This window comes from Lytechinus pictus, chromosome 8 (assembly GCF_037042905.1).
Source record: "Lytechinus pictus isolate F3 Inbred chromosome 8, Lp3.0, whole genome shotgun sequence".
Taxonomy (NCBI): domain Eukaryota; kingdom Metazoa; phylum Echinodermata; class Echinoidea; order Temnopleuroida; family Toxopneustidae; genus Lytechinus; species Lytechinus pictus.
The window spans coordinates 37,875,789-37,899,638 of record NC_087252.1 but is presented as its reverse complement, the minus strand read 5'-3'; the positions used below and the strand labels follow the sequence as shown (position 1 = coordinate 37,899,638).

The 23,850-nt window shown below is 37.2% G+C and overlaps 2 protein-coding genes across 3 annotated transcripts; one reads left to right on the top strand and one right to left on the bottom strand.

The window, feature by feature from the left end:
* The first annotated feature begins 866 nt into the window (after positions 1–866).
* Positions 867–17,604, top strand: LOC129266657 (uncharacterized). Its single transcript, XM_064104043.1, has 7 exons — positions 867–1,243; positions 1,965–2,312; positions 3,619–3,795; positions 7,130–7,171; positions 9,676–9,756; positions 11,099–11,188; positions 12,602–17,604. The coding sequence occupies exons 1-7, from the start codon at positions 871–873 to the stop codon at positions 12,841–12,843; spliced, it is 1,353 nt and encodes a 450-aa protein (XP_063960113.1). The 5' UTR covers positions 867–870; the 3' UTR covers positions 12,844–17,604.
* On the bottom strand, positions 17,264–23,256 carry LOC135155185 (uncharacterized). 2 transcript variants are annotated; one of them, XM_064104045.1, is made up of 3 exons: positions 22,571–23,256; positions 20,717–20,889; positions 17,264–20,353 (listed from the first exon to the last, which is right to left on the bottom strand). In XM_064104045.1, the coding sequence occupies exons 1-3, from the start codon at positions 22,648–22,650 to the stop codon at positions 19,605–19,607; spliced, it is 1,002 nt and encodes a 333-aa protein (XP_063960115.1). In that variant the 5' UTR covers positions 22,651–23,256; the 3' UTR covers positions 17,264–19,604. The 2 variants fall into 2 exon arrangements, with proteins under 2 accessions (XP_063960115.1, XP_063960114.1); XM_064104044.1 differs by having other exon boundaries at positions 20,717–20,879; positions 22,571–22,937.
* Positions 23,257–23,850: the final 594 nt, after the last annotated feature.

Here is a 23,850-nt window from a genome sequence, read left to right as displayed (position 1 = left end):
TTTATTTTCATCATTATTATGGTCAATTATGATAGGCCTTATAATACAACGCGTGAAACGAGTACTATAGCATACATTGTAATCTTTAAATGATTTTAGTTTCGCTTGCTAAAGACTCCAACTTAATTGCTAACTTGCCAGGATCTGGACTTGACATGTTGCGGGGGCTTTTGGTATAGCTGCTACCCTTCTTTCATTAAAATATCTACTTTATAGCGAGCAAAGATTTTTACGTTTTTATTACGATTCAATCTTGTGATAGATGTTTACATAATATTCAGAAAAAAAATATATTTCTCCTCCTCACCTGATTTTCATGCCTATAATGATGACGGTCAATAAATATTGTTCACCATCTCTGTCATCAATTTTAAACAGCTTCTTCTTAATTATTCACCCCCCCCCCCCCCCCCCCCCCGGTATTCGGAGATCAGCGGCTGGCGGATCAACCTTTACAACTCCTGGCCAAAATAGCAACAAATCTGAAGCTGCCAGCTATTTCACCTTTTAGAGCCGCGGACCTATAGTGGTTCTAAATATCGCCTTGTAATCAGAGGGTCGTGTGTTCGAATCCCATCGCAGCCTCGCGTCCTTTGGCAAGGCATCAATCCACACCATGCCACTCTCTACCCAGGTGTTAAATGGGTACCCGTTAGAATGTGAAAATCGCTGTATAGCTTGTCTAGTTTCGTGTGCACCTCGGAGGCGACTGGTTGGAATACTCCCTGGGAGTGGAGGATGTGTGTGGGGAAAGACTGATGGAATCTGATGACCGGGGTAATACTAAATCTGTTAACACTTAGATGCGTACTCTGTATGTCTTAAACGTATCATAAATAATCTTTCTGGTCTACCCCCACAGCTTCCCTGATGTGCGAGCGAATATCAGCACTGGAGGTCATCACCCAGGGTACAGTATCGCTATGGCTCCACCAGAAAGACCAATCCATCCCGTGCGATGTACGGCTCCAGGACGGAGAGCGGATATACGCCTTCTCCTGGAGCCGCATGGAGCAGAAGGAGGAAGGGGAGGCTCCCTCACTAAAAACCATCGTGAAAGTCTTCAAGGATGCGGTATCGGGATCGGGAATCGAGAGCGGGAACTTTAGTCTTTCAGTGAACAGGTCGTTGGTTCTACACAGGCCCCCGACGATAGAGGACGAGGGGCTATCGTACGTCTGTAAAGTGATTTTATTTGGCGCCCCCAAGGGTCATCAAAATGCCAGTACTATTCGTGTTCTTTGTAAGTATATTAGCAACAAGTCATGTACCTTTTCAGATGAATATTGATGATTAGAGAATGAAATAGCCTGTAATTTTATTGTTATAGAGACAGCAGTGGCGTACCTAGGATTTTCCACAGGGGGGGCAAATTCGTCCGCCAAAAAAATTGACAAGCAAAAAAAAAAAAAAGGTCTTCAACCACAAATAAAGGATCTCGTCCGCCAAAAAAATTGACAAGCAAAAAAAAAAAAAAAAAGGCCTTCAACCACAAATAAAGGATTTCGTACCAGAAAAAAATTTGACAAGCAATAAAAAAAAAAAAGTCTTCAACCACAAAATAATAAAGGATTTCGTACCATAAAAAAATTTGACAAGCAAAAAAAAATAATAATAAAAATAAAAAAAAGTCTTCAAGACTCGTCAGGGGGGGCAGTTATATGTCCCTTGCATGGGTTGTGACTCGTCAGGGGGGCAGTCTGCCCCCCCCCCCCCCCGTAGGTACGCTAGTGAGAGACAGTATAACAATTTTTGAGAGAAAACAACGATAGATCATACGGGCTAATAACGTAGTGAATTATAATGATGTATTCTTATCTCACATTAATTGTAAGAAGGGGATGATAAACAGATACAGGTAATTAATACTTAAAATAATTAATGTCCCAGAGTGCACGCTCGAATGTAGATTAATTGATCTCATTCTCACACACGCTCTCTTCTTCTTATTGCCTCCTATACAGCCGCTCCAAAGGAGCCATATCCCTTTATTCCAGAATGTGCAAATGGCCATGAAAACGTTGAACGTAGGAACAACACATGTGTAATCAAACAAGAGGCTGGGACGAGTCTAAACCTAACGTGCAAGATGTCTGGATTTCGACCGCTGGTGGATCTAAGATGGACGAACAATTCTCATAGTGATATTCTAAGTTACAGAACGTTGACAAATGACTCTGATGGAACACAGAGCATGTCTGTGACATTCGAAGTCATAGCTAGCCTTGAGAGACAGGAGTTTTCATGTAATGTTAGCGGAGAAGCCGTCTCGGGGGACAGATGGAGCGTAGTCGCCGTCCAAGGAGTAGAAGGTATTATCATTACAAAAATAATCGAAGGGCGACATTCCTACCATTCACCTTAGTATAATATGTTCAAACTGCTTTTACCAAATATTCGAGGATAAATCGGTTAGCCTACTTTTACAATATTTGTGTAACAGTTCCGATCGGTGGTTAAATAAAAAAACACACACAATATAGATATCATTTAGCCTAAGAATAGACATAACCATGATAATGAATATTGTTTCTACAATTTTTTTTTTCAATCAAAGTTACAATTTTCGTCTTGGGTACGCTGGAGAGTGGATATTGAATGATATTTGATAGGTCCTTATCCACTCTTGCAGGGTACTCCAGGCGCTATATAGTATACAAATAATACACACATTTACCGGGGTGTTAGTAAGAATTACAAGCACGCGGTGCCGTTTGAAGAGTTCTAACGCGCCCGAAGCAGGCCGAGTGTGTCTTGACTGTTTCAACATTAACAATTCGGGTAAATATTCTAATGACCTAGCAAAATAATGTGCATGATATCTTTTAGAAGAGTAATGTAGATTCTTGTTACTTGATATTCCATCCTCGTTTAAAACAGAACGAAACAAAATACAAAACGTGGCCGGTCATTATGCTTTACTTATGACCGCTCATCACCGGTCATTAGTAAATCTATTTTATGGCAGATAAATGACGGGTCACGTATCATGCACAACCAATCATACCATTAGGATCACGTTTCCTCCTTATAACAATAGTTTTAAGGGTTATAATCCCATTGTTAAAGTGGAAGATCACCCTGACAATAAGCTGGTTCTAGTAAAAGCAAAAAAAAGGTCGAGGAAAAGGGATTTGATGAAAATCCATGAAAGAATACAAGCGGTATAAATTTTTACAGGTTTTGAGTGTTTTTGCGTCGTATGCGAGCAGCTCCCCGTATATCGTTTAATGTGAATTCAATTATTTTCATTTCTTTTTTAAATGGAGCATGATAAACGAAGGTTGTTTTTTGTTACTTGAAGAATTGAGTATGTAATAATGTTTCTGACGATCCCCGCACAATTAATAGAATCGCTTTCAATCCTCTGACAGAAAAAGGACATTTCTGTAAACATTTCTGTAAAAAAAATTCACACGACCAATCTGCAACGTCACAAAATGAAAATAATCAAAAATTCATAAATTCTGTATTCTTTGACACGGAGTTTCATCGAATTTTCATCAATATTTCCCGTTGTTTTTTTTTTTTCATTTATTTATTGCTTTTCCTAAAGCCATCGTATTGTCAGGTGAACATCCGTTTGAAATACTGTTCATTCTCATTCAACCTCTACAGCCGATGGCTCACCACTCGTGGTCATCATTGTCATCGTCGTCGCTATCCTGTTAGTACTCATAGTTCTCCTCATCGTCGTCATACTCGTACTCAAGAGCAGAAAGAGGTCGAGATCGAGAGCGGCATCGAGGGAACAGACGAAGCACGAGCAGCTCACTGACCTGGAGAAGGGTTCAGGTATGCGAGCATTATCATTATATCCTTTCCATAAATCAGTCCAACCGCCTACAAATATTTGTCGGTGGGCTGATAAAATGTTGTATCTCAACAAGAAAAAAACACCAGGACGACTCAGAAAAAAAGCATATTTTATACTTATGACATGAGTCACTGGCGGATCCAGGGGGACACGGCCGGCCCGTGCCCCCCCCCCCCCCCTTTGAGAGTCATAATCAAAATTTGTGATGTAAATATACCGCTTTTACCCGAGTAGCCCCCCCCCCCCCTTTGAAAGTTAGGACTTTTTTCCCTTTTTTCAAATTTCCATTGGAAAATGTAACGCCGCCCCCCCCCCCCCCTTGGAAAACTCTGAATTCGCCCTTGACATGAGTCGCAACCTTCTTACACCTGAGATGAGGGAGTGAGGACTCGTCTTATGAAACTAAATCGAGTCTTAGGAACTGTCTAACCACTGTGGGACCACTATATAGTTATGAACCACCCTCACACAGCTCCAAAATGGACTAACAGTTTGAAACTGATCCCACTCACACGTTCATCACGAAAGCTTTATCCCAATTTTTCGACCAAAATTGACCACAATCATTACTGACTTAAAAAAAGGCTCTCCGTTAACTTATAAAATAAGATGCAAATGTGTCCGCCGTAATGGGGCACTAGACATGAATCAAGGCAATCCTCTTTTTAATTATTATCTTGCTTGGCGATATCGAAAATGATTCTATTAATTTGTTTTGTTTTATCTCTCTTCCGTTCAAGGCCCCCTTTGCGTGCAAAATTTGAAAGATGATTTTTGGAATCAACATTGCCATGTTTTCGAATGAACTTTCTGAAAATCATAACTAATATTTTATCTTCGAACTTGTATGGTGCCCGGTATATTCCCGCAAAATATGTTATCATTTTATAGCTTTATATATGAGGGAAGATGATCAAAATTTATTTGCCAGAATGTCAGTTTTGTATATTTTATGATGATTTCTTTATCTCAAGAATATGTGATGTCGTTTTCATTTTTCAGTTCTTTTATCATATGACCATGTTTGATGCCGTGTTCTTAATTTCATGTAGAGTATTTTGGCATCAAATGATATCTTTATTTCGAGTTGTACGTTATCATCCATAAAGCCATGCGGGAGTATAATTTTCATGTCACTATCTTACCCATTCATATGCTATATGTTTAACAATATTTACCATGATTGCGAACATATGTAACTCTTGGAATATTTCTGGTATCCCATTATGAGCCATCCAATATTCATGCACTTGGGACTTAAATGTGATATTCCTTGTTGGAAATTCTGTCAAAATCTATCACAAAATTATGTTAACATATTTTGTAAAAGTTCAAAAAAGGAAAAAAAAAATCGCTTGCTCGCATAAAAATACCCCCCCCCCCCCCGCTTACGCCATGTCCCCCCCCCCCCCCGGATTTTTTAGCCAATTAACTGTGTTCACGCTTGAAGGTCATTAACGTAAAACCTATCTTGCAGACTCTTATAACAAACTGGTTAAAATGAAAGGTCAGTTTGGTTCAACTATATAGTTTTAATTTCTTGTCGAAGTTGACTTGGAAACGGTCATTTCTGACTATGTATATATGGACTCAGTAACACCCCGCTGACCAATAATCTAGTCATTTTGACTTGTTTGATGTCAGAGTGCATCCTTGTATTACCCACATGTTATTGATTTGCATTGGTTTAGTGACGGAAGGAGACTATAGTTCGATCTGCATCAGTGTTTCCAAAATATTCAATTGTATAGGTTTTGCATTCCTAAAAATACAACTTCCATCCATATGAACAATGGGAGATATATATATATATATACTCTGCGTTCACCAATCAGGACCCAGTGACACAGTTTCAAATTAATTTCAAATGATACACCAGCTCTGATTGGTTCCCGGTCAATGTTTTGAATTTAATGCTCATGGAATGATTAATCAATATCATTAAGTTATTTATGGGAAAGCTATGGACATGGGATACTTATGCTTTAAAATCATGCTTAACACAAATTATTTGACCAATTAGATGACGCCATCTACGATTGATAATGAAGATGTTACCTGCCAATAAGCCAGTTCGTAGTTCCTTTCTGCGCATGATCAAAAGATTCTACGCATGATCAGAGGAAGGTCATTTATACTAACGTGACATGGTGGTTTAAAATCTAATGAGATAAGCACCAACTTTGATGTCTTGATTATTCATATATTCTTTTGAATAGTGGTTTTCATTTACATCCACAAAAAACAACAAGGCGTCCACGAACGACTGGTATTTCACAGTTTGCCAAGTACATTGTGCAACATGCTATGACATGCATTCAAAGTAGGAATGCAACAAATACCTTCATAAAGTGTCCATTGGTGTGCTATTCTAGTCACCTGGTCTATTCAATTTCTTCATCCTGCTATGTAAGGCAAGCTTACGTAATATCTTGCTTTGAAATCTGCCTATCATAATGAAAGAAATGAAAGGTCATTTGACTAAAATTGTCCATGAGTAACTACGAACTGGTCTATTCTAAGGTTCATGTAAAATTGTGAATGTAATTACTGTATACTAATACTATAGTATCCATCTTATAGTAGTTATATTGACTGATGGGTAATTTGAAATTTTTATCACATATTCATCCTTTCTGCTTGTATTTTAGTGGTGTAATTAGTTGCCATTAATATTTTCCTTGCGACGGTTTTTTTTTTTTTTTTTTTTTTTGGTTTTTGGATTTTGTGTTATATATTTCTCCATGGGATGATAGTCACTATAAACCCGCTGGCCAGTGTTGGCCCATTCGCGGACCGTAGTATAGTAGTTATCAAACGCATGCTCAAGGCAATTTGGGCCTGAATTATTTCATCGTCATTAAAGGCAAGCTAATTGGACCCTAAAAGCTAGTATTCGCTAGTGCGTACATAGAACATGCATATTACTCATTTGTAAACATTAACACATTAACCATGTGGTGGAAGCGCTTTTATTTTGGAAATTGCATGTAGGCAAATCAACAGATTTTAACTTTTAAACCTTTAATTGTGATTTTAATTCGTTTTCCTCTTATCTTCCTCGTTGAATACATTAGCAGTAAATCACTTCACTCTTTTGTTTCTTATTTCTTAGTTAGCGGCCGGTATGTTACCACAGTACATTGCAGACACCCATAATTCATTTCAGCCATGCTTTCACCATCTGACCCTATACGAATATATGATATACTCAAAGCTGGTTCATATAAAACTGGCCTATTCTTTAACCTCATAAACATAAACAACTTATCTTTTAAATGATGAGTTTCTACTTTTTTTCTCTCGTTATAGACATTCGTCCAAAAGAAAACAATCACTACACTTTAGAACCAGGTGAGGCTATCAGCCATTATACGTGAATCCTTTCCTGTTTCCCGTCATTAAACCTCCGAATGGTTTCAAACTTTTAAGGTTGTTTTATAAAAACAAAGAATGAATACCATGTCGGTCAGCTGTGTTCTTTGTATTTTTGGAAAGGAACGGGAAGTCCTTTCGCCATCACATAGGTCATAGAAATAAGATGAGTGAGTCGCAAGATGTATTTTGGTATCCTATTAGTAGACTTATGCAAATGTCCTCCAGCTTAGCTATATTGTGACAACTGGCACCTTAACCAGGGAACTGGCTGGAGTCGTTTCATAATTTTTTTCGTATTTTATTCCCGACTATATATATACACGGACGAATTTGACCTCGCTGTTCTTAGATACCCCCCTCCCCACCAAAAAAAAAATCGTTTTAACATTTAGGAGGGATGAATTTCTTTTAACCTAATTAAAATTTGGACTAATAAGAACTTTTGCTCCAAATTCCTATTCACATGCAACTAGAATTTCACTCCCAAAGGAACGGATTTCAACTTAAGTTAATGGGTTCTCGTTCTTTCTTATGTTATATCACCTAAGTGCGAAGTTGTAAATATGTTTTGTTTTATTTAGTTTTCAATAAAAATAATAAAAGTAAAACATTGGTTAATGGGAATCAAGTGACTGAGAATCTCAGCCGTGTTTAAATTCATGCGTAACCTAACTACCAGGGCGCCGTCTTACAAAGAGTTGCGATTGATCCAATCAATCTCAAGTCTATGGAAATCCATCAGTGTCATATTTTTTCTCTAGGAAATTTGCTCATTGTCCTTTGAAAACAAAGAGAAGCATACTGAATTGTCAAGAAAGCAGTGAATATATGAATTATGGTCATTCATAAAAAAATATGTTGAACGAACATGTATTTTAGATGTTGACGTGGCTGGCTTTCCATATTTGCGATTGATCGGGGCACAACTCTTTGTAAGACGGGCCCCAGTTTTGTGAAACACTATCCCTGTGATGGTGTAATAGGATGTAAGTACGACCAAAAACAAAGACAAACTTGTTTGGCACTGGTTAGTATTAGAGGTAAAGTCCACCCCAGAAAAATGTTAATTTGAATAAATAGAGAAAAATCAACCTTGCAAAACGTTGAAAATTTCATCAAAATCGGATGTAAAACAAGAAAGTTATGACACTTTAAAGTTTTGTTTATTTTTCACAAAACAGTGATATGCACAACTCAAATGAGAAAGTCGATGATGTCCCTCACTCACTATTCTTTTGTTTTTTATTGTTTGAATTATACAATATTTCATTTTTATAGATTTGACAATAAGGACCAACTTGAATGAATCATATAGTATAAAACAATGCTCATTCCATATGTTCAGGGATAAATTAATCGTTGATTCACTTGACAATGAGGAGAAAAATAGAATATTCCCTATTTCATATGATAAAATACAAAAGAATTAGTGAGTGGATGACGTCATCAGTCTCCTAATTTGCATACTGACCATTATGTGTATATAATTGTTTTGTTAAATTAAGCAAAACTTTGAAATGTCATAACTCTCTTATTTTACATCCGATTTTGATGGAATTTTTAGTGTTATGCTTGTTAGATTTTCTCTGTATATTCAAATCAACTTTTTGTTGGGGTGGACTTGTCCTTGAAATTCATGTATACCTATAACCAGTCATGTGAAACACATATCTGTGATGATGTAATAGGATGTATGTACGACAAAAACAAAGACAAACTTTTTTGGCACTGGTTAATATTAAGTTCTCGATTAGCCTTTGTGTAGACAATTTGGAAAACCGCAGCAAGTCGTAAAGGCTGTTTACGTTGACTGTTAATGAGCCCGGCTAATTTGGATTTCCTCTGCATAAAGGTGCCTCATTGCGCATGCCTACAATGGGGATCCGTGGCGACAGCATTTCTCTCTTGTAGAACTGACTAGGTGGTTGAACCCGATGTCCATCGATCCTTTTTTTTCTGCATTTTTGTTTTAATTTCTTCAGGGGTATAGTGAATTTTGGTTTAAAGTTCCATTCGTTTTGCTGGAAAACTTTGCTAGGTAGAAAAGAAGGAAACGCTTTCCACGAAGTATGAAATATGACTGATTGTCACTAAATTGTACATTCGATAGACCTTTTCCAACTTTTGAGATACAAACTTACAACTTAGCAACATATTCTCTCTCTGCTGGGTGAAAAAAAAGTGTTGTCACAAGGAGAGTGAAGACTATAATTATTTTCTTCCTTCTTGTTTGAGAAACAAACGTAGAGGGCGCCAACACTTATCCATGGATGTGTCAATGCCCTCTAACGGTTCTCAGGTTGCATTAAAACTTCAGTAGAAAATGTTTTATATACGCCTCTATCTTCACTTTGTTGATAATAATGATATAAAGGAAATAAAAGTCTGATCATTCTCAATAAATTGTATGCCTATGACTACATTTTGCTTTATCTTTTTTTTTTCTCTCTCTCCATCCATCTCTAATCCATCCCCTTCAGTTTCAGTAGTGGTAGAAGAGCCCCCGGTCGAGACCAGACTTAACGAAGGAACACAGACAGATATTCCAGAACCGCTCGAAGGTAAGGTCATAGGTCACGGGTCATTTGCCCACTTCTTCAAAAGTCTTAAGTCATTTCATGCATATTGAATATTGATTTGTAGCTGTAGAAACTGGGTGACTAATGTTTTTAAAAAAAACATTCATTAATGTTTCAAATTATATGATGGAAATTTGAATGAATACATTCATCAGGATGTGCTTATGTTATATTAGCCTACTATGTTTTTGTAGCCATCTATAACGACCGCCTCTGCATTTTCTAACTCAAAGCGTGCAACGAGCTAGTATAGGCAGCTTAAATTTCCCGCAGTTCAAGAAATTATATAATACTTTACAGAGCAATACATTTTGCTTCAACCATGGACCTATAGGTCCATGCTTCAACCAACATCTTTTTTTAAAGGTCAAGTCCACCTCAGAAAAATGTTGATTTGAATCAATAGAGAAAAATCAGAAAAGCACAATGCTGAAAATTTCATCAAAATCGGATGTAAAATAAGAAAGTTATGACATTTCAAAGTTTCGCTTATTTTTAATAAAATAGTTATATGAACGAGCCAGTTACATCCAAATGAGAGAGTCGATGATGTCACTCACTCACTATTTCGTTTGTTTTTTATTGTTTTAATTATACAATATTTCAATTTTTACGAATTTGAAGATTAGGACCTCCTTGCCTGAAGCACAAAATGTTAAAATAATGGAATTCCACGTGTTCAGGGGGGAATGAAACTTTATTGCACATGACAATGACGAGAAAATCAAAATATTTCATATTTCATATAATAAAATACAAAAGAAATAGTGAGTGAGTGATGTCATCAGTTCCCTCATTTGCATACCGACCGAGATGTGCATATAACTGTTTTGTGAAATGAAGCGAAACTTCAAAATGTCATAACTTTCTTATTTTACATCCGATTTTGATGAAATTTTCAGTGTTATGCTTGTTAAATTTTTCTCTTTTTATTCAAATCAAGTTTTTGTTGGGGTGGACTTGTCCTTTAATAATTGTGTAACCTCTTCGATTTAAGTCATGAATATACCTGCCACTTTTCCTAATAATGGGAATATTCCTATTTCGGATGAAAGGGAAAACATACATTTTAACCCGTGTGTTCTTATTTCTGTGAAAAAAACTAGACTATTATTTAATAGGAAGATTAAGAACGTTCCCGTTTCTGGAAATTTGTTTCTATTTCTTGGCTAGCAGGGAAGACTGGTATACATGTTATTTGTTTTTCATATTTGGGGATCATGATTATATAGACATTCTTACACAGTGCCTTCCATTGCTATTGTTACGTATTTCAATTAACAGGGTAAATAAAGGGACAATGTTTGATTTTGGTTACTTGCAGATGAAGACGGGATGAGTTCAGAAGATGAGGAGCAGTCCCAAGAATTGTTGAGCAAAGATGACAGGGAAGATAGCAAGTCAGTCTCGATAGGTAAGTCAAGGGTTTTAAATCATGTCGTACCTGTTTGGATTTTTGTTCTCTCTCTCTTCAAGAATGAAATGCCCAGATGAATCAGGTTAAGGTTTAATTCATTTTGTCTGGAGATATTTGATTAGATTTATTTATTTCCACATTCCATTAACAAAAAGTATATACAAGTGTAATCATTTTTTCTCAGCATAACATAGCAAAAAGCAAATGACATAGTGAATAACATATGCATACATACATTCTAATTGAAATATAATTATACCTGGTAAATTTCCTTCTTTTATTATTAAAACACATAGCAGAAAGAAAGAAAGAAAATATATATATATATATGTATATATCGACATACTACATTTTGAAATGTGGGAGACCTCCATCTTAAGCTTAGAGCTTGAAATTGATGGAGGCCTCGAAAAAGAAAGGGGAAAGAAAGCTAGACAAATTGTGCAGTGCTATTTGTTCCTACATTATGAATGATAATTATTGTCAGTTCGTTTCATGGCGAATTTGCTAATTTACCAAGTAAATGTGGTGTGGAAATAGTTGAATGACAAATATATACCTCTTGTTCTGATTATCTATTTCACTTTTCCCGGGCCCTTCACACCCATATGCAAACTACGGAATGTCTGCGATTGTTCACCAGATTTTCTTAGCCAAATTAGATGCTGGTATCAGCAGATCTTTTTTCTTCTTCTTCTTCTTCTTCATCTTCTTCCTCCTCCTTCTCTCCTTCATTTTCTTCCTCCTCCTCTTCTTCTTCCTCTTCTTCTTCTTCTTCTTCTTCATCTTCTTCCTCCTTCTTCTCCTCTTCTTCCTTTTCTTCCTCCTCTTCCTCCTCCTCTTCTTCTTAATTCTTTCTTTCCTTTTTCCTCTTATTCCTTTTCCACATGAAAACTCACGACCCCACACATTACTAACCTCTTCTCCTTCTCCTTCTTCTTCTTCTTCATCATGTTCTTCCTCCTTCTCCTCTTCCTTTTCTTCCTCCTCCTCTTCTTCTTCTTCCTCTCCTTCCTCTTCTTCCTTTTCCACATGAAAACTCACGACCCCCACACATTACTAACCTCCTCTCCTTCTTCTTCTTCTTCTTCCTCCTCCTCCTTCTCCTCTTCTTCCTTTTCTTCTTCCTCCCCCTCTTCTTCTTCCTCTCCTTTTCCCTCGTCTTCCTTTTCCACATGAAAACTCACGACCCCCACACATTACTAACCTCTTCTCCTTCTTCTTCTTCTCCTTCTTCCTCCTCCTCCTTCTCCTCTTCTTCCTTTTCTTCCTCCTCCTCCTCCTCTTCTTCTTCCTCTTCTTCCTTTTCCACATGAAAACCCACGACCCCCACACATTGCTAACCTCTTGTCAATAATTGTTGTCATCAATAAAAACCATTCTATTCCTTTCACTCCAACCTGTCTCCAGGACCATCACAGCTCTCCAGCCGATCCGACATCGCCCATGCTGACTTCGGCGAGAGCTGGGTCTGTGTGAGCAACGAGGAGGTGAAGAGACTACGAGAAGCTAAAGATGACGACGGGACCGCGGTGGATGACCCAACTCCAACGGAAGAGCCCCCTCAGCGTCCGGGCCACTTCCGCGGTATCGCCCAAGGGTTCGGAAACCTTCTTGACACTGTCAACAACTTCCTGCGGCATGAAGCTTGATCCGATGGACACTGATCGTCGCAGCTGTTAGCTTATTTATTGCTCCTGATTTGGCTGCCTCAGCCAATCCCAGTGAAGAGTGTACCGTTAGGGATGTGATTCCTTGTCAGAAACACAGACTGTGATGCAGTAGAAAGGGACGTTAATGGTCAGGAATGATTAAAAAACATCGCTTGTACATCTTGCCATCTCTAATCTTGATGGGTATCTGAAGTATAACCATGAATGTCAAATTACATGAGCACTAACCTATTCGCAAACTCCCAAAACATGTATGCTTTGTAAGCCCTATTGCTTGTATTTATTACCTAAATAAGGATCTCACACGGAAATCTAATTTCATCATCAGTGACAATTTGGAGCCAGGCTGGTTCCTAGAAAATATAGGCCTGAATGTCCATCTGAGTAATAAATTCATATAGTTACCAAAGAGCTATAGATTTCATCATATGTGTAGGTCTAAATATGTATACAAGGTGCAAACTGGAATCAAGGCTTCAGTAGTAAGCATATGCTCTCGAACTATAGGCCTACTATTGAAATTTTTCCAGTGTTACCCGTCTTGCTGAGAGTCGCGAGTCACGTGATCATGTCACATGATATTCTTGAAAGCTGCTATTGGATGATGCGGTGCAATAAGATAAATAGGTAAATCTAAACATTGCAGCTCTGGTGTGATTGTTAGTACCTTCGCACACTTTATTCTGATGAATTGCTCCTCTTTCATGTACCTCGGGTTGTCATTGAAATCGATAGAATGATCAAAATAATGGTCTTGTTGGGACAGTCGTTGGCCATGTTGGCCATGCTCTCTGGATACGACACCGAAGGTGATGTAGAATAGCGCCATCTACGTTTCGGACGCGTGTTCTTTCCGATTACGTGCCCATATACCACTGAGATCAGTGGCCTAGCATGCTAACTGCACGATGTATGAGAATAATTCTTATGTACAGCATCATGGTCACAAAATCCATTGACATTCCCGTCAATATTGTAACGTTTGTTGGGAAATGAGTCAACAAACACCTTTGTATTATTTGTTAGAATTGTCGAACTTGTACGTTTTACTGATCAATTTTAATTAATGTTTACATTGATAGTTTTTGTGATAACTTGACCAGCTTAAACCATTACCTATTATCATCATTACTAATGTAATAAGTGCTATGTAATGAGGCAAATAGCATGCTTTCGGTGAAAAAAAATGAATAATAAACCTACCGTTTAGTTTGAGGCGTCGCGTCGTGAAATATGATGAAATATGAAGGTGAACTTACTTAGTATTATTTTACAGAACAGGGTCTCTTTCACATTGCACACTCTGTTTATACTGCATTCTCAGAATATGTTTTAACCAAACCATGTTGTTAAATAATATTTACCAACTGTTGGTTAAAATATGAAATTACCAACTGTTGATTAAAATGTGAAATTACAAACTGCATGCATGTTGATCAAAATATGAAATTACAAACTTGTTTAAAATAGGGAATTACCAACTGTTGATTACAATATAAAAATTACCAACTCACGGTCGATTAAAATATGAAATTACCAACTGTTAGTGTAATAACTAATAAAATATGAAATTACCAAGTGTTGATTAAAATATCAAAACCACCAACTATTGTTTAAAATATGAATATCCAACTGTTGATTAAAAAAAACTGCCAATGTGTTTTCCATGCAATTTTGTTTTATCCAACAACTGGTAGGTTCATTTTTAACCAACCTGTTGGTTACAAAATTTCTCCGAGTGTATTATCAGCAAGAACACATTGGCTGACATGATAGAATATGCGGGTTTATTCATTATTCATCTTAACTTTGTAGTTCAGGATGTTCTCTTTGTCATTTTAATCTACTCGTCTATTTAAAATTCCTCTTATTTCGGTTTATTATTTATATCTGTTAATTTATTGCGTTTACGTATAGAGGTTACACAACTCAGAAATATTACTTATGTAGTCAAAGTCACCCAGGATTAGTTCGTTGCACATCGATGAGAAGTCCATCCCCAACAAAAAGTTGATTCGAATAAAAAGAGAAAAAAATCAAACAAGCATAACACTGAAAATTTCATCAAAATTGGATGTGAAATAAGAAACTTATGACATTTTAAAGTTTCGCTTAATTTCACAAAACAGTTATAATCACATCCTTGTTGGTATGCAAATGAGGAGATTGATGACATCACTCACTCACAATTTTTTTGTAATTTATTATATGAACTATGAAATATTCCAATTTTCTCACCATTGTCCTGTGAAACAACGATTACTTTCATCCCTGAACACGTGGAATTAGCATTGTTTTTTTATACTATATCTATATGGTTCAATCAAGTTTGTCCTTATTGTCGAAATTGAAAAAATGAAATATTGTATAATTCAAACAATAGAAAAATTGAAAGTGAGTGAATGACATCATCGACTGTCTCATTTGCATGTCACTGAGTTGTACATATCACTGCTTTGTGAAAAATAAGCGAAACTTAAAAATGTCATAACTTTCTTATTTCACATCCGATTTTGATGAAATGTTCAGCATAATGCTTGTTTGATTGATTCAATCATTTTTCTGGGGTGGACTTGACCTTTAGATCGGTGCAGAAAATGATTTAGTCTTTTTTTTTCATTTCTGTATAGTTTGATATCTCAAATACGTGCAACCGGTGAACTTGATAGAAGCACGAAATACATCGTAAGGTCCACAAAATATATACTCTTTGTCTTGTGTTTTGAATCATTGAATTAAATCAAGATTGTTTATACAATGAAAAAGTTAAAACACTTCTGATCGTATAGAATAAGGCTAATGTAACATTGTGATGCTGATTATATTATGATTGTATATTTCATAGAATTGCAGAAATAATTGTTTGATATGCAATTAAGCGTACAGAAAGATAGTGTGTGAATTTTAGAGGCTTCAGTTTTGTTCATATTACTAAAGGGAGGAAAATAAAGCATTTATATATATATATATAGAAGTGCCAGTAATTGTAGATAGCAATGAACGAGCTTTATTTGCTTTAAATGCTCACATTGCCCATATCAGATGCTTGAGGGGTCAGATTGATTCGAGAACCGGGTCAGATTGACCCGGGAACAGAGTCTGTTGGTACCACAGACCGTTCCGGGTCAAATAGAGACTATAGGGTCCAATGTAACCATTTTGGAGTCAAATATATTCCTCACTCCGTCACATCGGTCATTGTATTGCGGGTATCAATTTTGAGCCACTTTACGGGTCATTCTGACCCGAGATTTTTATTTAAATTATTATTAAAAGAATTCTTATCGATGTTCCAGCGTGAGATCACCCATGACAGTTTAAATACACTGTTTTATATAATTCATACAAATACTTTCTGAGTACAGTAGCATTGAACAGTTATTCCATCACCATAATTTATTTTCATTGTTTTTACGTGGTGTTATTATGCCCCATTGCATCTTATTTATAATAACCAAACTCATTTTTTGTTTACATTTGTGTTTTTAGTGATTCCGTGCAATAATATCAGTCAGGTTTGTCTTTTGTTTACGTTGCTGCACGTTGCACATTATTGCCTAGACATATGAACACGATTGCAACTACTGGACAAAAGAATAAACTGTATTTCACAAAGAGTTTTTGTGACTTAAAGGAAACCAAAATATAAGGAGAGAATCCATCTAATCAGAAAGAATAAAATTTTCTCTTTTATTTCACGCATTTCACATTATCTCCTCCTCTCCACCTTGACATATGTGGTATGAATTATATTTTCCCATGACATATGTTATGCTCAGAAAGATCGAGGCAAGACGCAATTTGAAAGATAATTGGAAAACTCTGACAATTTTAACAAATGGAGAGTTGTCCACAAAATCTGCTATTCTGAATCCCCATAGAAAGTACACTAAGACTATTTAAACGTCCATAACTTGCTTATTTCATAATCGATTTTGATGAAACTTGTTTTAAATTGTTCCTCTCATTCTACTCTTTCCAATATGATTGATTATTCCCTTCTCGGGTTTTGGTTTCTTTAAAATCGCACTTAATTCCCAGTTGCGTGCGGTTATAAAACGAAACCTCTATGTTCCACCGTGAGGATGCGCGCTAGTTCGTACACGGCACAAATGCTGTTTAAAAATTGCATAAAACGCTGCTTACGATGTGAACTTAACAGTAGTTGATTAACAGTTTAAACATCCATGTTTAATTCATTGAGCATTAAATGTTTAAAAAACTTAACTTTGTTGTGTAAGATTTTAAACACTTGTTTGAGCTGTTCATACAACTTCTGTACTCATATAAAGTAAACATCGTCGGATAAATGAAACAGCGTTTATGGTGTGAGAAAATAATTACTCTAGTTGCTTTCGTGTTCCATATAATTCATGCTATTTTACTTTTTGTTGATGATGTCACGTTATTTATAAGGTGTCCACATGAAGAATGTTTCTTAGTACCTTCATAAAACAGTTTCAGGAAGAATGATGATGTCTGACTCAATTGATAGTTGTGTGAGGGTAACGGAGGATAGTTTCCTCCAAATTATATAGGTGCATTTACATGAACTTAATAAAGTGTGAATTAAACGCGTGTTGCTTGGTGTTATAACGCGTGCAAAGGAAGTTGTTCACATAATAACCACAATGCACATTGTTCAAGAGTCTGTACTTATACTGTGATTGAAAAAAATATACCACATCGTGCTGTACATGTATATCATTTGGTATTAAAATAACTATTTATGCAAAATAATGACAAATGGTGTTATTTTCATTTATTTCTTTGTTATTCATTTATTATGAATATGAATGTATTTATTCAAAATTTTCCATTATTGGTGTTGTCACCTTATTTACGACAGGGTACTGCTAAATTTCTTCACCTTAATCACCACTAATCACCACTACTGGGAATGGTTCTTAAAAGGACTTCTCCGGGGAGTATTTTTGTCAAACAACTTGTCGGATCGACTTTCCTCCATTGCGATCGGCTGAGAAGCTCTATGGCAATTGTTAGATAAAACATGAATTGTCGGATAAAACACCCGATATAGGTCCTTTCACGCAACTCTCTCAATGTCTTATGCTACGAGTCATTTTTGTCCATGGCCGTGTGCGAGATATTTTCTTTTCTTTAGGGGGGGGGGGGGCAAGTCGAGTAAAAACTTTCGAAGAAACTCAGAAGTGAGGGCCGGAGCGAAGTTACCGGGCTTGTCATTGGGTCGCTTTTGCGTTTCCTGAAGTAAAATTGAAGAATTTCGGGCACGCTCTCGGTGAGTTGTGTGAACATTTTCACTAAACAACTGCATGTCAGTTTGAACAATTTCGGGGGGGGGGGCAGTTACCATAGGAACTGTGCTTTTCAGCCAATCAAATTCAAGGAATGTTGTCGAATCTGACTACATGTCAAACAGACAAAAAAATAGATGAAACGCCCCCTGAAAGGAACACAGTATTCACTCCTTGATAATGCTCTGATCAGTGACGATGTTAACTTTGTCGTTTTTTAGGACCTTTTTCTGACAAGCGAATGAAAGAAGAAATAATCATTCCACAGACAGTTATCTTCATTTTTTTTCCGTATGAGAGCTTTATTGTTTCATCATCACCGAGTCCAAAGTCTTTTTTATAGGAAACAAATTCATTATCCGCTGTGAACAATAAATCGCACAACAATCATCACAGTCTGACCTTACAGATGTTATTATTTACATTGTACTCTCTTGTATATGCTACCGTAAGGTCAAAAGCAAAGGTCAAGTTCAGAGGGTCAGTTCCGGTGCAGTGATTGCTAAAAAAAAGGCTTTAGACTCGGGAAAGCCATTATAGCCATTATTATACATAGAATACACAATATACATATATATTCATCTTTTTTCAAGTCAACTGTGGCGACATAATATAGGCACATTGTTAAATTATCTTCTATACAATGATTCATTTTGATCTCCCGCAAATATGGTTGTCTATCGAGATTGTGTGTTATGTTTTCTCTTTCGAAAAGGGGCCATTTTGCAAATGATTGTTAAAGGCGGGTTGATTTAGTAATTCAGTTCCAATATGAATTTCCTTTTTCGCAAAAATATTAAGGAGATTATCGATGAAAAAATCGAAGAATAGAAAAAATGATGAATAAAAAGGACCTAGAATCGATCATTAAGGTACACCACATGAAGGATAACAACACCTGAAATTACAGTTTGATATGATACCATCCGATTAATTTTGAATAACTTTCAAACCAAGAGTGTGACTATGATAAACCTCGCATACCATTACATTCTAATTTATGTAATTAAGTGGAGTAACCAATTGAATTACATGCCTTACTAAAGTCGAGAAAAGACACCACCAAGAAAAACTAGATTTAAACAAGAAGCAATTTAACAAGAACGAATCTGACTAATATGCGAAACAAATGAAGTAACAAACCATAAAAACGGAGACGGTTCGCCTAAAAAATCCAAAACGCAGGTCCAGAGTAATCAACTTTGGAAAAAAATAATGTGTTAAGGATGACATTAATGATTATAGTTGCGATGTCTAGTCGGGCAACGACTTGGTCCATTCCCTTTATCCGCCTTGGTCATTGGGGGCGCGTTAACAAAGTGCGCTCTGCGTACTCCATTACGATTCTTTCACACCGTCTTACGTTCTAATTTGGATTAGGGATGAAAAGAAGTTTGCAGGAATCCTGCGTGAAAGACGCTGCTCTGTCTTTTGACAAGAGGTCTCCTAAAGGGGATCTCGATTCTAAAGTTCCGCCAGATGCTGTACATCGAATATCAGATGACTCCTACTGACGACGTGGCCTTCAACATGAAATTCAAAATGGATTGTACCCGGACTATCCTTCATCTCCCAACAGAAAATCTTAAGCTCTTGTCCTTGATGGATCTCCTTAATGTACTCCACAGCGTAGGTCTTCAATCTGTAGTGGATCAGCTCTCGGTGGAAGGACTTGAGGAACCCCGCCACAGCTGCAGAACTCCCTGCATCGTAGATGAAACGCATGTACGGCATTTGATTAACATGCCCATTGTGGTCCACGTCACTCCACTGAGTTGCAGTCTTCCACTTGAAGACATTATCTTTCGCAAACTGCGCGGGTATGAACTGATGCCTCTTTGGGGCCTCCTTCAGCATGATCTTACCCTCATACTTCTTGATTGATTCCAGACTAACCGGTACGAGCTTCTTTTCTTTCAGGTCAATCGTTATGCATTGCATTTGACCTGTCATGTAAAGCAGGTCGGACTCGTCATCTCGAAGTTCAATGCCGATGTACGTAGATGCCCTCCCTAGATAGGCAATGTAGGAATCGTATCTGACTGGCCTGGAAACGAAATTGGTAGAGTGGTATGCAGGGCGGAAGTTGAGACTAAAAGAGCGGCCAAAGTAAGAGGTGCTCTTTTCAGGCTCACCATCTGCAGCGACTGGCGAATGCAGCTGTAATGCTGCCATCAGACTGTATCCCACATGGTAATGAGGGTGAATGGCTCCTATTTAAACAAGAACAAGCAAAAACAAAGGATGTGTCTATAGATCGAAGATACGGCGTTACTTTGAACTAGCCCATTCCACTTTGATAGGTTAGAACTTTATCAATGAGAAAAAAGTTGTGGGGGCATGGCGAATGGAAAATTTATTTTTTTAAACTGCGAGCAAGCGAAGCTAGTGAGAAAAATTTTGGACCGTTCCGGGTCAAAAAGAGACTTGGGTCCAATGTAACCATTTTGGGGTCAAATATTTTCCTCACTCCATCACATCGGTCCTTGTATCAATGAAACAAAAATATAATATGAAATTCATAAAAATATAATATAAAATACGCATCATACAAAAAGTTAGTGACTGTCTCTTACCAATTTTGTTGAAATCGTTCCAACCGAACTGCTTCAGGTGATATGACTTGGGGTATTTGTCTGGACTTGCCTTCAGGATATCTTTCAAAAACCTTTGAAACTGATGGTATACGGATTCCATAGTGGTGGTTTCTCGCTGCATAATACAGCTCCTTGTGAAAAGCTGACGATTTCTAGCGAACAGGGGAAGACAGATATGATATATTATAAACTTTCTCTTCTTTGCATCGGATCAAGCTTTATGGGGCATACCAGGTAACGTAAGCTAATTTTATACACTAACATGAGTGCATAGTGGTGAAACGAGCCTCCCCCCCAAAAAAAAAAAAAGGATTTGATTAAATAGAGAAAAATCAAACAAGCAAAGTGCTGAAAATTTCATCAAAATCGGATGGAAAATAAGAAAGTTATGACATTTTAAAGTTTCGCTTATTTTTCACAAAACAGTGATATGCACAATTCAGTGACATGCAAATGAGACAGTCGATGACGTCCCTCACTCACTATTTCTTTTGTTTTTTTATTGTTTGAATTATACAACATTTCATTTTTTACAGATTTGACAATAAGGACCAACTTGATTGAACCATATAGTATTAAACAATGCTAATTGCACATGTTCAGGGAGAAATTGGAATATTTCATATCTCACATAATAAAATACAAAAGAAATAGTGAGTGAGTGATGTCATCAGTCTCCGCATTTGCATACCGACAAGGATGTGAATATAACTGTTTTGTGAAATTAAGCGAAACTTTAAAATGTCATAACTTTCTCATTTTACATCCGATTTTGATGAATCTTTCAGTTGTTACATGTTTGTTGTATTTTTCTCTTTTTATTCGAATCAACTTTTTGTTGGGATGGACTTGTCCTCACACATTCTATAATTTGTTCACATTCTATCTGACCATGTGACTGCCCTCCAGCAATCTTAAGTAAACATATTAAAAAGTCTAACTTTAGGAGAGTGTGAAATCCATGTAGCACTAACTCCATTCCCCAGTGCTAACCACACATTCCCATAATATGGAGCGTTGTGGGCCGGCCCAGTGGATTAGTCTCCAGACTTTGAAACACTGAAGGTCGTGGGTTCGAATCCCAGCCATGGCGTAATTTCCTTCGGCAAGAAATTTATCCACATTGTGATGCACTCAACCCAGGTGAGGTGAATGGGTACCTGGCATGAATTTATTCCTTGAAATGCGTGTGCGCTGTAATCTCAGCAATTACGGCTGCCAAGCTATACAGCTGGGGTAATAATATCCAAGTCCTTTGAAAGCGCATCTATAGAGACATTATTCATAATTGTGATATGCGCTATATACAAGAACTTTATATTATTATTATTATATCCCCTATTCCTGCAGAATCAAACATATTTCTAATAAATGATAACCATTGTGATTTTGATGGAGATTGTATGTCTCCTTGTAAATGCAAAAGGAATTTCAAAATGTTAAATGAGTGCTTGGACTCTTTTCCCTTAACTAATCTCAACCAGAGTCCGATCATCTGCGAAACAAATTAATATATGGTTTATATATTATCATTAGGCCTACTAGCACTATTTACTATACGACTACATCCCACTAGCTATAATAAGGGCCTACTACAAGCAGCCACCATTCATACACCTAAAACGTTTCCTTTTCTCTATGACTCGTATGAGTATGATATGTTTCTTCTCGTATTTTTATCACAAAGTGTAGAAAAACTCGAGAAAACTATATGCTTTCGGCCAATGTCTACGTCTACCCAAACCAATTTTGACGTATAGGGCCTAGCTATGCTGATAAGATCATACATTATACCTATCTAATGCAAATAAGCTTTTCTAAATATAAACCTACCTCAAGCATTTTCCAAAATGCTCCCTTGTCGTTCGATAGAATCCCGTGAATAGACGTGTACTGGAGACGAAAGACACCATTGTTAATGTAGGTTGTTTCAACAAAAATTTCTCCGACCATATATGTCTCTACTACTATACTTTACCATGGAGCTGATGGTACTGCATATTTGGCTTTCGTTCACGAACCATAGAATATTGTGTTCACTCTAGCTGTTCTATTCAAAGGCAAATGTTCTTCCTTTTTTTTTTTCTTCTTTTCTCATCAAGAGCATTCTGTTGGAACAGACTCCTAACCTTTGCGATGACTGTATAAATAACCTATTGGCAGTTCACGGGCAGTTCACCAACCTGTTCTGGGTTTTCACAATACCATGCATGATGCTCCTAGTCTGCTGGGCAAACCCTTCACTCGAGTTAAGGGTCTGAATGTGCAGCATACTCATGCCTTGTGTACTGAAGGCTTCATTGGAACAGCAAGTTTTGTATGTGCTAGTCTTTGCGTGGAGGCACACTTATTGATCAAAGTTCCAATCAGGGTCTGTGCCTGCAGCCCGGGGGGGGGCCACTTACATTGACGAGTGGATACCATGCGCGACCAAAAAAACACGTAAAAAGGATGTCTTTTTCACGATAGGGCACGTTACGTACGTAACGTGATAAGGGTGTCAAAAACACAAAAATAATGAAAAAAGGGTATCTATTTCGCTAGGAAAATTACGTGTTTAGGGTCGAATTCGCGGGGATGATAAAACCAAATTAAAATGTTTTATAAAGGATGTCCTTTTTGCCCCATCACTTCGTGTTTAGAGTCCGATTTGCGCGAGGTGTAGAAGGTGGGGTCGTACTAAACCAAATAAGGTAAAGCCGACGACCGAAGGACCCGTAACAATATAACATTCCTGTACTTGTTTAGGGGTTCATTTCAGGGAACATTTAGAGTATCGTTTCGTTACCAATACTTGTTAAGGGTAGGGTTTCACACGCCAATACTTGTTAAGGGGCGCATTTTCAGAATATGGAAATTACGTGTTTAGGGTGCTTTTCGAGACCCCATGGTCGCGCATGGTATCCACTCGTGAATGGAAGTGGCCCCCCCGGGGCCTGCAGACTAGATGCTCCGCGGGTCAGTGTTTCAGAGGGGGGGGGGGGTAAAAATAGTCTTTCTTTGGCTTGCTACATCCATTAAAGGAGAATGAAACCCTAGAAACCAGCTGTATCCATATCAAAGAGAAAAATCAAAGAAACATATTGTTGAAAGTTTGAGGAAGATTGAATGAA

Bases quoted from the DNA above. Each gene is read 5' to 3' on its own strand.
- LOC129266657 (XM_064104043.1), top strand. From the start codon at position 871: ATGTGCGAGCGAATATCAGCACTGGAGGTCATCACCCAGGGTACAGTA. The intron at 3,796-7,129 runs GTATGCGAGCAT...CTCTCGTTATAG, and splicing joins TGACCTGGAGAAGGGTTCAG to ACATTCGTCCAAAAGAAAAC. The intron at 9,757-11,098 runs GTAAGGTCATAG...GGTTACTTGCAG, and splicing joins TATTCCAGAACCGCTCGAAG to ATGAAGACGGGATGAGTTCA.
- LOC135155185 (XM_064104044.1), bottom strand. From the start codon at position 22,690: ATGGTCGGAGAAATTTTTGTTGAAACAACCTACATTAACAATGGTGTC. The intron at 20,880-22,570 runs GTAGGTTTATAT...AGAAATCGTCAG, and splicing joins CATTTTGGAAAATGCTTGAG to CTTTTCACAAGGAGCTGTAT. The intron at 20,354-20,716 runs GTAAGAGACAGT...TTGTTTAAATAG, and splicing joins GAACGATTTCAACAAAATTG to GAGCCATTCACCCTCATTAC.